The 17697-nt window shown below is 42.1% G+C and overlaps 1 protein-coding gene across 2 annotated transcripts in view; it reads left to right on the forward strand.

Moving 5' to 3' along the window:
• EPHA4 (EPH receptor A4) overlaps positions 1–17697 on the forward strand; it is a 141024-nt gene that overhangs the window by 69769 nt on the left and 53558 nt on the right. For both annotated transcript variants that reach the window (XM_032401304.1, XM_032401302.1), the window contains exon 6: positions 11400–11738. In XM_032401304.1, the coding sequence (XP_032257195.1) occupies positions 11400–11738 (339 nt within the window). The remainder of the gene's footprint in view (positions 1–11399; positions 11739–17697) is intronic.

Genomic DNA, 17697 nt, shown 5'->3' on the forward strand with positions numbered 1-17697 from the left:
ATTGGCTTTGTATATCTAGAGAGAAAGAGGTAATTTGTTATTTTGCCACCTTTCCTTCTGAGCACCATTACCAGGATGGTGTTCTGTATTTTTCAATTGGAAATCTGTCCTGTGCTTTTGGGTACTTTTTATTTAACTTGTTTGGTGAAACTTCTTAGAACCTCCTGATTGGAGCACTCCGTAAATAAGAGATTATTGTTTTAGATTGCCAGCTTGAAGGGCCTTCACAAATCTGTCTCCAAGTAAATGGCCTTGAATAATTCAGTCAGCTGTCCCAAACAAACAAAGAGTGATTGATTGATACTTAGGCATGGCCTAAAATATTCCAAATTTGCAGCTTTTAAGACAATTCATACCGGAGAAGCTTTGAGCTAATGAGGGCACATTTACCAAGATCTATGACGAAAAGTCCTGATTTGAAAAAGCTTTCTGCAGGTTTGGGTTATCAAGAAATTGAAATAGCTTAGCTCCAAACAGCAAACATCACTTACTTTGTCTTTACATTTGCCTTTTCTAATTAAATTTAGTGCGTCACTGTATTTCCTCCAGAAAGTGTATTGTTTTAAAATTACCATTTCAGTTCTATTACTCAAAGCCCTCACTTCTAATGCTTTCTGACAGTTATCAACATAATGAACCATAATGAAATGATGAGCAATCTTCAGTGGAAACCCAATGTGGATCCCAGTGGTGTTGTGTAACTGTGTTGTTAAAATTTGAATGCAAATTAAAATAACATCGTCCTTACTTGTTTCCAAGGTCAGGAGAAGAGAGATACTTTTTTTTTTTTTTTTAAGTGCTTTAATTTTGGAAATCTCACATCCATTTTCAAACAAGCCCTTGAAGGTGTCACTGATGTTCGATTCAATTCTCTGCACCAAAGATTTACATGCTTAACAGTCTGGCTAAGGGATTTTGGGAGGGATGTCTGCCATGAGTCTTTAATGTATAAACCATAGTATAAAAGGTAGCCTTCGGTTTCAAGTCAACTACATTGTTTTCCCCACCCAAAAGCATATATCTCTTTGCTCTAGAGCTTCAAGTAACTAATAGTATAATGATGGGAGGAAGGACGCTCTGTGAAATTGATCAGTGAGAGCGTGGTTCGCTCTAGTGAAAGACAAGTTGGTACAAGAGTGAGAAGAAAGGCCAAAGATTCCTGAAGTTTTGTTAATCCATTGGTTGATCTCTAACCATATCACATTTTATCATCTATCTAATCAATCATTTTTGTGAACATATTTTTATGAAAATTTTTGGATCCAAGATTTACAGGGCAATTCGTTATTTCATATCATTTATCAAATTTGTGATATGAGAATACAATTTCATACTACATTCCATTTGTCATGGGATAAAAACTCAGATTGAGACACCAGCTCCCCCATTGCTAGATTCTGTGACGGGGTTTTTAGTTCAGAATGTATGGTCTTGCTGCCTGCCTGGTAATCCTTTGATAAGCCAAGTAATATGCCTGCCCCTGGACAGTACCAAACAGATAAGAACAATCAAAGGTTTTGATGTTTCAGATGCAGTCCTCAACAGGTCCCATTTTTTTAGGTGCTTCTTTGGTTAGATCTCAATAGTTCAGTCTGACATCGACTAGTGAGTAACCCACATCCTTGTCTCTTCCTTTCTGATTGCCTTTCAGTATTTTGACTAATAGAAAAAAAGCACCTTTAGAGAACTCAAGTGCATACTCTTGTCCAAAGGGATACAGGGGGAAAAGATCACCAGGTAATGCTTACTGGAAGGGACTGGATGGATCCCAGGCTGATCACTTGCCATTTGGTTTTTTTGTAAAATTTTTAAAAAGCTTCAGGACATTTAATAAGGATCAGGTATCATCTCATTGAATTATTTGTTTTATTTATTTATTTTTAAAGGTTTATTTACTTATTTGAGAGGGAGAGAGAACGTGCGCACGCACAAGTGGGGGAAGGAGCAGAGGGAGAGGGAGGGAGAACCTCAAGCAGACTTCCTGCTGAGTGGGCTAACATGGGGTTCGATCCTGGGACTCTGAGATTGTGATCTGAGCCAAAATCAAGAGTTGGCTGTTTAACTGACGGAGCCACCCAAATTATTTGTTTTAAAACAACACTATTCTAGCCTTCTCTTTACCCTCCAACCTACTTCTCATTTTATACAGATAAACAGTTCAATGTGGACATTTATAGGGATTAATAGTATCATGTGGATTCAACTGGCAAATCCATAGGTTTGAGGAACACTGACGGATGCCCACGTGAAAGGCTTGAATAATCTGCCAATGCCGTTTAGGCAGTCCCTTGCGATTTTCCCACCACCATGAATAACTAAGAGTGGCTTGGTATCAACTCAGCACTGTCATTGCTGGGTAACATATTTGACACTGTTCACGGAAGTCATACAGTGGTTGTGCACAGCATGCTTCTGTGAAACAGGGTCAATTACACATTTTGCTGAGATCCCCTGGGGTGAGCACTGGTTACCTTCTTTGCTATCAGCATTTTGATTTTCCACCCAGAGTTGACTCTTGTTCTATCTACAGCTCAGCAGAAGCCTGAGAGAAGAGTCTCTCTCATTGCATAGACACGATTGCCCCCCCACCCTCCAGTGACCTCTCCCCCTCCCCCCAGGGAAAGAGCCTTTAACAGAAACTCCTAATTACCCTCTTCAGTGGAACTTAGAGAGCGAGAAGTTACCAGAGAGAGAAGATAACTCATCTAAGGCAAGCGCACCATCCAGGAAGTAATGCCAGCAGACTTCAGCATGAAGGACAGGGAAGCTAGGAGAAATGTTACTCGGGGGTGAAGTGAGAAAGCGAGGAATGTTCCACAAAAAATTCGTACTTGTGCTTTCTTTTTTTTTCCTTTGGATTGTAATAGCTTTGCACGTTTGGGTGGTGTTAATTTGGGCGACTTTGCTTAACGTTTTCTTATCTTCATTTTGGTCATCAGATGGCTGAGGCTAATAAATACTGTTTGTCAGATTTTATTGTGAGGATTAAATAAGATAAAGTACGAAAAACCGCTTTGCAAGAAATGTCAATTAATTCGCAGGCTACCTAATTCTAAAGTTCATTTTGGAAAAAAAAAAAATCACTTTTCTCAGTCTTTCACGTTATAGCTTCCTCATGGCTAACTGGGAGTTTACTTTTGAAAGTACTTCGGCCATAAACTGGTCATCTTAAAATAAATAAAGCAAAACCTCAATTAACCCAGGAAGGACAAAGGTTCCTGGAGAGGAAGATGTTAAAATAGATGCACCAAAAAAATAGGGTAGTGGTAAATGATAGCAAGAACTTACCTTGATAGGAAGCCAATAATTTTTCATGGAGGAATAAGTGATTGATGCATCCAAATGGTTTTGTTTTTTAAATAATGGGCAGTTATGCTTTGGCTCTCTTCGTCATTAAAACACATAAACTGCCATGAGCAAAGGTTATGCACCGTCCATCGATCTCAGGAGGGGAGTCCCTGAACAGCAGTCTTTATGTAAACTAACCCACAGCAGCAAGAAGAGAGAAAGCAATTAATGGTGGCAACATATACAGCCATCCTGGGAGGAGGCGTGGGCTTCATTTCTGTCAAAACGTACACACCCCAACTATTGACTCTGCCTTAGAGCCTGTCTTTCAGCTGGAGAGAGATTAACATAGGCTTATCTGGAGGGTTGGAGGGTTTTACAGCAAAGGCACTGAAGTATTATTGACAATCCCAAAGTTGTACATGATTAATGAAGCCTTACGAAGTGGAACTTGAGACCCACAGCACCTCTTCCTCTCTTCATCTGTCTTGTCCTGGTTGCCTTGGTGTTTTTGTAGGGTGACAGTAGTAGCAGTTGAAGAAATTGACCATTTAAGAGTCAGGTTTCTGCCCGTGCTCTTGGGGAATGTTACTTTCCACATCCAGAATTAATTTCATGGCTCAGACATTGAATTTTAAAATGGTGATTAAAAATCCGTTACATATTAAATGTCTGTGAGAGCTCTGGAAACCCCTCTTGACAGGAGCCCAGCTACTCTGCCTCTCAACTATCTCATTGCTTCGGCTGCAGACTTGAATTTTTTCAACCTTCTAACCTGCGATTGTCTTTTTTGGGGGGGTATGCTTTCGCAACATACACAAGTGCTATGGTGGTGATGCTTCTGAGGAATGAGCTGCACTGGGTTAAGGAATCTTCATTAATTCGCTTATTTGTCCAGCAGGTACTTACTGGGTATCTACGGTATGTTTGGCGTCTTCCTAAGGGCTAGGGATACACTCCTGAACCAGAAAAAAATATTTTTGTTCTAATGGGAATATAAATACTAAATAAGAGGATTTAAAATTCTCACAAGAAGGAGAAAAGACAAGATGATGGGATAGCACACAATGAGGGGAAAAGGGAGCATTTCACTTTGCATGGAGTAGTCAGGAGGGAGGAAGGAGGATCTGAGCTGAGACCCCTGAGGAGTAAGGAGGCAGCCATTGAGAAAGCCAGGGGAGAGAATTCCTGGCAGAGCTACCAAGTCTAAAATCTATGAGCAACATGTGTAGAGTTGTGCTAAAAATGGGTATTTTTAAAAAGATTTTATTTTTATTTATTTATTTATTTATTTATTTATTTATTTATTTAGAGAAAGCTTGCGTGAGTGGAGGGAGGGGCAGAGGGAGAGAGAGAGAATCCCAAGCAGACTCTGGGCTGAGTGTGGAGCCTCGCGCGGGGCTCCATCTCACAACCTTGAGATCATGACCTGAGCCAAAATCAAGAGTCAGAGGCTTAACCGACTGAGCCACCCAGGTGCCCCAATAATGGGTACTTTCAACTTGATTTCTTTTTCCCCTTGGCTCTAGAGTCTGTTAGCGCTTTCACGGTTGTTATAAGAAATAGCAATTTCAGGCTGATGTGGCATATTAGACCAGTTGTCCATGTGGATTTAAACCCTTCAGCAGACCCCACTTCTAGCCACAGTGAGCACAGCATCCACCTTTTTCTTTCTATTTTTGCTGCAGTTCCAGTTGCTTTTTATAAGAACAAAAAAATGCGTTTAATCGGACTTGTGGGTTGGGGGTGGGGTACATAGGGAGCACTTAGTTTAACCTTGACTTTCCATGGAATGGTTCATACCAAACTCCTCCTTCACATCAGAGGCATTTAGGACTTCAGGTTCAGTGTTGGCTGGTCCCTTTCCCATGACGTTATTATGTAAGTAAGGCTCATACAGATTTCATGTGGCTGTGGTAACATCGGTTCTCCTGCATCGGGCTACTTTAAATCCTGACTTAAGCCAGTAAGTGTGTTCTCTGAACTACTCAGGAATTATACTTTAGTCTGATACACAGGAGGGAAGAACTAAGATTTTTAGAATTACTGGAATTTTCTTTTATACTTGGAATATCACCCTTCTTAAATGTCATGTTCACTCAGCTTCTCCAGATAGTGTGTGCTTTATTTCTGGAAGGTTGTCTTTTCCCAGAAGAGAGCACATGATGGGTTAAGGAAGATCAAGATTCCATTTATGATATCACATGATATGATATTTTATTATATGATATGATAGTCCTTTGCTTTTGCTGTAATTTGGCTATAGCTTCTTTGGGACTTCATACTGTCAGACTCCTGTCAACTGAATGCAACTTGACATCCCACCAGAAAATAATAATTACCCATTGTAGCACCTTTCACCGGTACCTGCTGTGCCAGAAAGAAAGTATTTCACACCAGTGAAGCAAATGGATGTTCATTCAATTTATCCACAGTGGCAGGAATACAGCGCCCATTTCTTTCAGAGCACTGAGAAACTCAAGAAATAGGCCATAATATTTCACATATTTTATTTCTTCCTGAGTCAGGGAAGGTAGATGTAATTTCCACCTCAGAAGCCAGGGCTGTATGAAGGTGTAAATCAGGGGTCCTTACCCCGAGCTGTCTAGATAGGTTCGGGGTGTGCTGGAAGTCCCTAGAATTCATGTGCCAAATTTTGAGGCTTCCTCTGAGCATCTTTTTGAGGGGCCAGTACGTTGCTCCTGACGACTTCTCAGCAGCTGGGGTTGGCAAGCTATAGCCTGAATGCCAAAGTCAATGGCCCCTGGGTTTTGCAAATAAAATTTTCTTGGGGACACAGGCACATCCATTTGTTTCTATGCTGTCGCTTGCTTCGTTCGTGGTACCGTGAAGAGTAGAATAGTGGCTGCAGAGAATGTGTGGCACATAAAGCCTGAAATATTGACTCTCTATCGGTCCCTTCACAGAGGAAATTTTGTTGAATTCTGCTGTAGACGATTTGTAGGTTAAGGATTATTGCATTTGACTTTCGGTTCTGGGAGCAGAGCTATTACTATCTATGCCACTAAATTATATTTAAAATGTGAAGGGCATTCTAAACGTGAGAAATTTAGAAGAGTTTAACATCCTAGCCCCATTCTTGGAGGCAGAGAGGGATTTTAATATGTGAATTCCAAGGAAGTAAAAAAAAATAAAGGAAAGGAAAGACCTTTCTTTCTCCTTACATACACTTCAGGATTTGATTGATTTGTATTTAAAAATGTCTTAATTTTGATGGTAAAAATAAAATGTGAAGGAAAACTGTGGTTCTACAAAGGTGAATAAGGAAAATACCAGCCTGCCTTTTGAAAATGTGAAAATTAACTTTTCTTCAGATACGAAGTTTTCCATAGCTTCAAACCTGAATAAACCATCACCTGGAACCAAGATGGGGAAAGAAAGTCATAACAACCAATCCTAAATTAACAAAACTTTGAGATGGAGCCCATATTTTTTTAAATTTTATTTATTTATTAAGATTTTATTTTTTAATTTTTTAAAGATTTTATTTATTTATTTGAGAGAGAGAGGGAGCACAAATGGGGGGAGGGGCAGAGTGAAAGGGAGGAGCAGACTCCTTGCCGAGTAGGGAGCCCGATGCAGTGCTCGATCCCAGCACCCCGGGATCATGACCCGAGCTGAAGACAGACGCCCAACCGACTGAGCCACCCAGGCGTCCCTTTAAGATTTTATTTTTAAGGAATCTCGACACCAACGTGGGGCTCGAACCCTGGGATCAGGACTTGCACACTCTACCAACTGAGCCAGCCAGGCACCCCATGATGCCCACGTTTAGCGCTCCAGCCACACTGGCTGGTAATGGAGCTATAAAAATGATGAGAGCGAGCAGAGAGCCTGCTCTACACCTCCTGTGCTCGCCATATTTAGCTTCCTTTAGCCTTTTCCTTCCCCCTGATTTCCTGCCTTCTCCTCCTTCGCTTATCCAGGAAAGCATCAAAATGAATCAGATTTCTTTTTCCCTCCATCTTCTAGAGCCGGTGACAAATACTCAGTAAGTGCCTGTTGAATAAACGAAAGAGTCCGTAAGTCCCTCCCAACAGGAGTAACCACTAAGATATGATATACAGCCCTACTGACTTTTTCCAAAGTATTTTTAAATTCTAGAAAAGGGGAACCTGAATTAAACTGGATACATCGAGCTACTCCTTTACAGGGCTTAATGCTAACGAGTCTCTATGGGAAAAGCTGACCATTCCAGCTTTAGTTCAGGGAAGGCTGTATTAATTTACACACCATAGGTAGTGGGCCTCAGATGCATTAGAGGACTCTGTTAGTTTTCTGTCTAGTCATTCATTCATTTGTCGACGCCTCAAACATTTGTTGAGCTTGCTCTGAACGGGCAATCAGGGGAGACACTGGGAAATGATGAAGATATCAACCCTCTTGAGGCGCGGATAGACCCGGTGATAGATATAGATAAGCAGTGTATGTCTGAATAATAGCAAGACCCCATTGCATGTTCCGAACAGAGTAAGACATAGAAATAAAGGTGACCTGAAATGTGGAGCAATACCATAAGCAGGATTGCTGCCAGTCCTATATGTGGGCTAGTAGTGAGGAGTTTTGGGAAGGACAGAATCCTGCCATGCACACGACCTGAAAGCTCCCTGACGCCGTATGCTCAGTAGATATGATCTCAATATGGTGACTAGAAGATTAAACAAATGGTATGGTTATCCCATTTTGTTCTAGATCTCGTATTTGTAATTGGAGACTTACTTGCAGGTGGACAGATTTCTGATGAGAAAGGCACAGTCACTTGTCAGAAATTTACTTGTTCCCAAATATCCAGATACACTACTTATGTAAACAAAAGACAGGATAGTCGGAGAGTTAAGTTTTTCCCTCCTGGATTCCTTGTATTTACTGAGAGAGCCCACGTTATGCAAACACTCTTTTCTTTTCCTGATAGCCATTTCTACAGGTAATGGTTTTAAGGTGCTTCTATTATATTAAGTATGACTGCTGGGTCTGGCTGGACTTTTGGCTGTATTAAGGTGTATATTTTCCTTGTCTTGAGATTACTGTCTTTTCTGAGGAAAAGATGGCCCCTCCTTATAAATGGAAATATACTTACCATCTTTTAATTGACACAAGTTTAAAAAAAAAGAAAAAGAAAGAAAACCACGATCCTGCAAACCTAATCCACCATTAGGATTTTAATGTATAAAGCTTGAGCTTTTTCCCAGGCCTTTGCAGAACGCCGTTATAATCGTCCTGGGTGGGCATTTTTACCTCTGCTCCCCTGTCCCACACAAAACCCCACAAAACAAAACTCTGCTTTTGTCCAGTTTTGAAGCCCATGTAACATCACTCCCTATGGCAGCAACACATAAAACATGTGCGGTGCAATTCACCAAACCACTCACGGAGGCATCCCTGAATTTGAACTTGCCTCATCCTGTCCTGTCTTCCTTTTAGCATCTACCCCAGGGTCTTCTTTAAGAATCATTGTCCGGACGCCTGGGTGGCTCAGTTGGTTAAGCGACTGCCTTCGGCTCAGGTCATGATCCTGGAGTCCCGGGATCGAGTCCCGCATCGGGCTCCCTGCTGGGCGGGGAGTCTGCTTCTCCCTCTGACCCTCCCCCATCTCATGCTCTCTCTCTCATTCTCTCTCTCTCAAATAAATAAATAAAATCTTTAAAAAAAAAAAATCATTGTCCAAAGGAAGAAGGCTGTTGCAGGCTACCACTTGTTTTGGTCCAGCACTCCATGTTGAAATCCTGCAGCATCTCCCCCCCCCCCCCCCCCCCCCCCCCCCCCCCCCACAGGGCAGTGTTCTATCTCTGAGTCCTGTGACCATTTCCTTTTCTGCTCCATTTCTTCTCTGTTTAGACACTGCCATGCCCTGTCCTACATACTAATTACTGACTTTTTGCTTCTGCATTGCTTGATTCATTGTGTCACATTTTCCCATGTGAAAGTGGACCAGGAACCTTGGCAAGGAGGTTAATGGATTTAAGAGTCACTCGTATTTAACCCTGGAAGTCACAGCAAAATAAGAACCAGTGGATGACCCATTTTATAAACCACGCTGTGGTCAGCTTTAGCAGCAGACTACTAATGGATTTCACCGTGGTGGCGAGCATCTCTAGAATTTGAGCAGGATTGAAAATACACCTTCCCTTTTCCTACTTTTACGTCTCAAACTTTGGCTGAAACTACTGATTTTGTTGTTATTATACCTTTGATGGGGGGGCCCCATAAGGGAGTGGAAATAACCCCAGAGTGGGAGTTAGTACTTTCAGATTTTAATCTGATTTTGTCACTAGTTAAATTGCATGAAATTTCACTATTAGCAGATCCACTTACTGTATCTCAGTTCCTTCATCTTTAAAATGAAGTTATTTGACCAAATGATCTTTAACATCCTATCTGTCTCTAGGACCCTGTGATTTTAAATAACTGTGTTCGTTTATTCAGAAACTATTTATTTATCTTTATTATAGTCCAGTCAATGCATTAAGGACCGTAGCTATAAATTTGAAATCTAAAGAAGAAAGAAATTTGCATTTTTTTCCTGCAGACTTCTGTGGGGTAGTCTTACTTTTAAACGCATATTTTACAACACTGACGGGGAGCAGATCTCAAAACTAAGAGAGGTTGTTGGTAATTAGTCTCAAGGGGAGATTGGGAGTTCCTGCTTGCTTTGTGAGAGTCTTCAAGTAAGCTTTATGAAGAGAAACAGAGGGTGGATTACCCTTATTCGGCGTTACCACCAAAATCCTTTAGCCATTCATCAGCGTGAGCTAAGTAATAAATATTGAGTATGACTCCTGATTAATAGGTTACCTCTTTCAATTCCCGCTCAGTGGCTACTTTGGAACAACACATTCCATTATGGTTGACTAGCTAAAGCTTCTTCCTAGTTCATACAGGCCTCCCGTAACTTCCTTTTCCTGACGAACACAAAACATTTCCCTCAAAGCAGTCAGTGCAAGTAAATTAGAAATAGAATAAATACAGTGAGCAAGCAACTCAAATTTTCATTAAAACTCACTCTGGTTCTTTTCTTGCAAGACCAAAATGGGGAAGAGGAAGGAAAAAAGAGGACTTTCCATGTGTCCCATTGAGTAGGTATTTTTCATTGAAGTGTGGCAGGTGTTTTTTCAACCTTTGGAAGCGGCTCAGACCAGGACCGTTCCCTCCCTTCTCCCACCCCGATTCTTCTCCTTGAGGGCAGTGCATGTTAACAGCTTCTTGGCATGTGAAGACGAATCTATAGCAAGAAGCAAGAGGGTTCAGCATGGATCTCTATTTTTTTTTTTTTTTTTACTACTATCTTTAAAACCACCCACTATGTTGTTTGCAGTCAGTTCTGTTTTCGAAACAGCCACCAGCACCGTTTGTGTTTCATAAACACTTTGATGTTGGTGGGAATGAGTTTGCTTCAAAGGGCCCTGTGCAGCCTTGGGTCGCTGAAGGGCAGGACGCGGGGCCTGGGAGCCTTTGCGCAATCTCTGCCTTGAGTTGAGATCTCCCAACAACTCCACCTTTGACATCTCTGCCACCAGGTCACACCAGTTCCTACGAATTACGTATAAAGAACTGAGCTCTCAACTACTGTGTTGAACCGAAGAGCCATATCTATACAATTCAGTTAATTTTCTTCCATCTTGAGGACATGCTGTACTTGGGCACCGTGATGTAGCTTCAAAAGTGGTAGATAACTATTACTTCAGCAGAGTCCCACCGTGGCCCTGGGAACTAGAATCACATTCATATGCCTGTTTTCAGATAATGAGATAAAAACTAGATAAGTTCTGGTATTTTCCTGCTGCTTCAAAGAGAGGCCCGCACTCGTAGCCCATTTGATGTCGAGATGCACTACATCTCCAAGTGGCAATCAGCGCTACTGTTGTTTGCACAGGATTGAGAATGACATACAGGCAGCCTTCTTTCATGTGGTTCTTTTAAAAGATCTGTTTTTGCTGGCTTGATCTGCTTTCTGCTTTCTTTGCCACATGGGCCCACACCTTACCTCCTATAGCTGCAGAGAATAATATAAACTCTGAGCGATTCCAAAAGGATAGTTTAAGTTCTTGGTGTGATAATGTGTGCGTGAATTTTTTTTTTTTTCCTTTTTCTAGGCCCACCGTCTGCTCCCCTCAACTTGATCTCTAATGTCAATGAGACTTCAGTGAACTTGGAATGGAGCAGTCCCCAGAACACAGGTGGCCGCCAGGATATTTCCTACAATGTGGTGTGCAAGAAATGCGGAGCTGGTGATTTCAGCAAGTGCCGACCCTGTGGAAGTGGGGTCCACTATACCCCACAGCAGAATGGCCTGAAGACCACCAAAGTTTCCATCACTGACCTCCTGGCTCACACCAATTACACATTTGAAATCTGGGCAGTGAATGGAGTGTCCAAGTATAACCCCAGCCCGGACCAATCCGTGTCCGTCACTGTGACAACCAACCAAGCAGGTAGGAATTGGATCTTCTTTGTTGTATGATATGAATCTAGAGAGAGAGAGGGCTTATGTTGGTATCCATGAATGATATTAAAGTTCTACAGTTGAAGTAGAACCACATGGATCTAATTATAAACCTGTGAGCTGCTTTGTAATACAAAAGATACTTAGAAGAACGTGCATTCGCTCAGCAAATATTTTTTTGGACACCAATTGCATAGCATGACCTATACTAAGTGGTGGTGATTCAGTGAGATTAGAAGACAGTGTCTGATTGGAAGGAGACGGCAGTCTAGTGAGCTGGGTCACTCCATGTTGCGCTTCTCTCGTAAGGGATTCATGTCAGCCAATTTAATCACAAGGTCCGTGGTTGGACATCAGAGCATTTGACAGATTATCTTGAATTGTAAAATTGATTTTTACCAATGCAGAGTGCTATATCGGCATTTGCTACCTTTTCCAACCAAAGCGTCAGTGGCTATCATTTTGATCTTGTTTGGTATTTTAGAATTTAAAAAATGTATACGGACCTCTGCTAGCATCATCATGTAAATCTGTGAACAATGAATAGTTTAATGGGTGTTCTGTGCGGTTTGACAACATTTTCCTGAAAACATATACTGGTTTTGCAGCCACTTTCATAGTTGAATCCATAATTGACACGTGGGAGAGGAGAGTTAATTTACCCCATTTCCGGCATTGCTTTCCTCTTCTAATTCCGTAGACTTGAAAACATTCTCTGTTCATGAAGAGTTTCTGCTGAGTTAGTTGCAGAATTGTTAACAAAGTCTTGGATATCAGATATTTCAAAGTTCAAATCACAGTCCGCATTTCTAGGCTCCAGCTCCTGACCCCCTCATTCCAGGTCCTCCCCTGAAAACGTTTCCACGCTTTCTCGAGCTCATTTTCCATCCTGGATCTCTGCCTCACATTGCTGGCTCCCTGTTATTTATTTCTGTCGAGTTAAAGGGGAGTAGGAGAAAAGAACTGTGGTGTACTCTTTCATGAGGCTCTTAAGAACAACAAATTTCGCCGGAAAAGGATTATAAATTGCCCTCAGCCCTGTTCCCTATTACTGCACTTCTCTCTTAAATGAATGTTTCAGTAAGTGCACTCCATAGTTAAATATATCCATATTAATTGATCCTATAGTGAAAAGTATTCCAGTGTCCCAATCCAAAGTCATTATTTTTCTGCTTTGCCCTGAACTCTCTAGAATAAATACAAAGTTATGACATGGGTGAGATTTTAAACTGGAGCAAGAATGGCAAATGTGATTAGAAGGCAGCTTCAGCTATAAAAATGCGACATCTTTTAAAATACGCGGCATGAACAGAGCATCTGGTTATGCTTTTGTCCTTTATTTCTGCACTTATAGGTGGTGAGCACTGTTCATGGTAATCGGTTTTATTTTTCTACAAAGACCAGTATGATTTAGGAGGTCCTGATAGCATCACCAAGTACTCTGCCTTTGCCAGCTTTTTATTAGTTCTTTTTTGGAAATATTGCCCATAGATCTTGGGAGACACATGGGTGCTACTAGTGTGTCCGAGTTAGATGGAGCCAACCTCTCTGCAGCCGCTGGGGAATCTGGTTTATGATTCAGTCAATATTCTTATGCTCAGCCTGATGTACTTATCCTCAAACACATCACTACTTCGTGTTCTTAACTGATTTAAAAGTAGGAAGGGACCTTTTGAGGCTGTACAAGGTGAAGTCATTCTCTTTGGTAGAGAACAGCCTCTGGGAAACATGCTGAGGACAGGCTTGGCTCCCCCAGATTTGGGGGGTAGGAATGGCTATGACTATATACGTAAGAATTCGAGCCAAGGGATTATGTCAGCTCCTACCAGGTCAGAAGGCCCAAGGAGCCCAAAGAAGACAGGCTAAAAAATCCTCAAAAGAAGAAAAGGTACAAAAACGTTAGGAGAGGGAAAAAGTCCAAGTTTTATTAAAAATGTAGGTGTGATTCTTTGAGCTCTAACAGAAAGGTGGATGGGGGAATTCCTCTGACACAATGAGGTTTTCTCTGCCATGGCGAGCAGCCCTGCCAGGAGGTTTGCTGAACAGGACAAAATTCCAGCTCCCTATTTTAATTTTTATGAAGGGTGGGTAATGCTGGGAAGCTGTTCAAAATTAAAAATAAATCTTTCAATAAGGAGACCTCCTATGTGGCCAACCAGAAAGCTTTTGCTTAGCAAAGAGTTGTGTACGTGCGTAGCACTGCCTCGTTATCCTATGATTTGGAGTTCCCTAATTCAATACCAGCGGAATAGTTTATCTTTGATGAATAAACCCTTTCTTCATGGTAGGGCAAATTAATAACGTAGGCCAAAATTCTGGGTGAATGTAGCAACCATAAACTCTATCGAAGCTCCCCTATGCATATTTACACACACACAATTACATTCTAATTGAAGTCGTTCCTATCATTTCATTAAACTAAATTCCTTAGGAACACCTGTAGACATATGGCTCACTCTGGAAGGAATACATGGAATAAATGATTGTTATCATTACCACCTAAAAGCCACCGTTTCGTGGCTGTCTGGTTTTGCCCTGTTTTCACAGGGTTCTTTCTCTCATCAGTAACTTATTTAACAAATAGACACAAACCCTCCTGGGATACCTGGTTTTATCACCACCACCTCTGAGACTCTCATGGCTGAACAGGTTCGTGAAGATGACCTGACTCACCCAAGCTAATGTCTGGGCCACACTACCTGAAACCAGGGAGCACCCTCCTCCCTGCTCCTGAAAGGACAAAGTTACTTTCTTTTACAATGATTGGATAATTAGTAGCATCCCTGTGTTCAGCTTGGCATGCTCCCCATTGGTGAAACCAAACTTCCAGTATCTGGGCGCGGAAATGGATGTTTGACGAGGCTTTGATCATTTGATTGTGGAATGTGGTGTGAATGGGCCGGTGTTCTCACATGGTTATTTAAACCATTCTAACCCAAATCTTACTGTTGAGGTAAATATCATGCTTTTCCTCCCACTCCCACTTCAAACCCAATTGACACTGGAGCCAAGACAAAGGGAACTCAGGATGTCAGCTTTATTGCTGACCATCTGATTGAAGGATGTGAGCTTTATTTCTGTGGCCAAAAGGGCTGTCTCTAATCACACTTGCCGGTGTCACCCAGAGACTAGCTCCGCTGGCTGACTGCAGGCTCCCCGCAAGGATAAAGCCTGGGCTACGGAAGTTGTTCACCCTGGATAGGTCTGCAGGTGTGGAGAGCAGAGAAGGCATAGGACTGCTCCCACCTCCACCCCAGTGCCCCACCTCTATGCCAAGAGCGGGAAGGAGCAGCGGGAAGTGGGTGAGGGTGGGAAGCTCCACAGAAGTCACCTTGGGAAAAGAGCAGACGAGGAAAAGGCAATTCTTCCCTACCCTGTCACTTTTCCTGCGTTACCTTCCAAAAGGAGCAAAGAGAGCTTCCTCAAGAGACTTATGTTTCCCCTCCCCCGTCTGACATCCTCCAGCGACTGTTGTGTTTTTTGTTTAGGAGGAGATGGTTCTGATGTTTATGAAAAATGAATAAGCAGACTGCCGGGTGATTTGTTTCCTAAATGGCTTTTCTTTGGTTTACTTTTACTTAAGTGGACCATCTCGGGCAAATGAATACAGGATGTGTCACTGGGACAGAGAAATGCTGTATAAATGAAACAAGGTTTTCCTGGCCAAGCAACAGAACTGTGAATAGTTTTGCTAAAAATGCTGAGATGGCAGCCAGCAGTACATCTTAATATCACAGAGCCAGTTTGCATGTTTCCCACCCCCAGGTCCCCCACCCCTGTCTTCCAGCTCTGGGGCCGAATCCCACTCGAGGTTGTTTGGTTTGTTTTAAATCATTATGAACTGCCACGGATTGTATTCCCTACCAACTCTGAACTGCACCTGGGACGACGATTACACATGTATGTATGTGTGTATGTATGTACGTACGTACCTACGTACCTAAACTCTACACCCAACGTGGAGCTCAAACTCATGACCCCTAGATCGAGAGTCACATGCTCTACAGATTGAACCAGCCAGGTGCCCCAGTGATCACACTTTTGATTTTTATTTTGCATGAGATCCTATTCTAGATACTTGACAATGAAATGGCATCTGGTGATCTCTCTTGGCACAGCTGCAGTGTCCTAGTGACAAACATCTGTAACACACGGAGTTTGGAGGAGTTAGATATTTGGTGGATTGCATAATCATTTGAACCTAGCTGATCTCTAAGATCTTTCTAATTCCAAAAGTCTGTAATTCCAAGAATATAGTCGTGAGCTATGAGCATGAAGAAGTAGCGCTTGTTTCCACAGGATGTTCAGAAATGGGCTCTAATGGCAATTTCGAGGATGGGAAAAATTCCGATAAATGCTCCCACAGAATTAGCAGAACGCACCCGAATGCTGCCTCCTCTCTACCCCTCCAAGCCCACACCTACCAAGTTATTTCCTTGGAAAGGCGAAACAGTAAGCTAGCTGCATCTCGGGTATAGTTAGTCGTTCAACATGCCTCCCTGGACATTTGTCAATGTCTGGAGATATTTTTGGTTATCTCAGTTGGGAGCGCTATTACATCTAGTGGGTGAAAGCCAGGGATGCTGCTAACCATCCTATCATGCACAGGACAGCCCCCACAACAAAGAATCATCTGGTTTGAAACGGCCACAGTGCCAAGATTGAGCAACTCTGCTCTAGTGATACGTTTGAAAAACAGATTTCATGACTTCATAGAAATGCCGACCTTCCTAGTGTTCCATCAAGATCCTGCCTTTGCTTGGTTCCATGGCTCCGTGCTGGGAGCAGAATGCTCCCTACACTGCTCTTAGAGGATAGGCAGTTATAAACAGCACTTTGGGACCTCTTGTGAAGAATCCCAGTTGTTTTGTCATCACGTGAACTGGTGTTGCTTGTTAGACTGGCCTTGTTCTCTAGGATGGACAATTCAGACTGAAAGGAAATACTACATCAATGGTAAAGTGACAGGACACCTTGATGAAATGCCACTGTACCGTCCATAGTAGAGATTCAATAGCTGTTTGTCGATTAACACATTTATTTATAGTAAAAACAATCACCAGACTCTTTCTCAAGTAGCGATAAATTTAATAAAACCAAAATAATGAGTAAAGAGAAGAAAATAACTAAGTGCAAGAGGCAGACTGTCTTTTATTACTCAACTGGTAGGTTCCCTTTCTCTCTTTCTCTGTCATCTTTTAATTAGACGTATTATGTTATTTGAGTAGGATAATGGAGAACAGTGGGAATTCTCATCCCCACTGGGTATAATTGCTACCTGTCGTCTACATGGTAAGGGGAAAGCTTCAGGGAGACGGTGGGAGAAGGGGAAACATCTTAGAGCAATTGAGTTAGGTAATGTGCTCGAGGCATAGTGGCACCAGATTTTGTGGGGTCTGAAGCTTAGACAATTTTTGTGTGATTTCAAGAAAAATCCTACAAAATTATAAATACCAAATGAAGAAGAAAGCTTCAGAAAGGGCCTGGGCAAACTTCTTTAAATTCTGCCTCTGATCAGATTGAAATGAATGCAGTTGTCAGGTAATGGGGCTCTCGTGTAATTATACCTAAGAGTGGAAAGGAACAGGAAGAAGGTAGAGAAGTCTGGGGTCCAGTTTGGCCTGGGGTGAAAGACCTTGAAGAGCAAGGTCATCCTGGAGTGGTCCTAACCATAGCTAAATGTGACAGGCAGTACCAACGTGGCCTCAAGTGTGGTTCGTGATCAAATTAACAGGCAGAAAGCACCGTCCTGGTGATTTTGAGAATGGTAATGGAATATTACCCATTATACCCAAATAAGATGTGACCAGAACTCAGGCTTTTCTGTAAACTTGAAAAGGAAGGGGAGCGAGGGGGGAAGCTCTGTTGATACTTTTAAAGCACAAATGTGTGACTTCTGTTAGTGCCCTGGTATAGAGGTTGGCAAACTATAACCCAGGAGTCAAATC

The sequence above is a fragment of the Phoca vitulina genome, unplaced genomic scaffold (assembly GCF_004348235.1).
Source record: "Phoca vitulina isolate PV1807 unplaced genomic scaffold, GSC_HSeal_1.0 scaffold1, whole genome shotgun sequence".
Classification (NCBI taxonomy): Eukaryota; Metazoa; Chordata; class Mammalia; order Carnivora; family Phocidae; genus Phoca; species Phoca vitulina.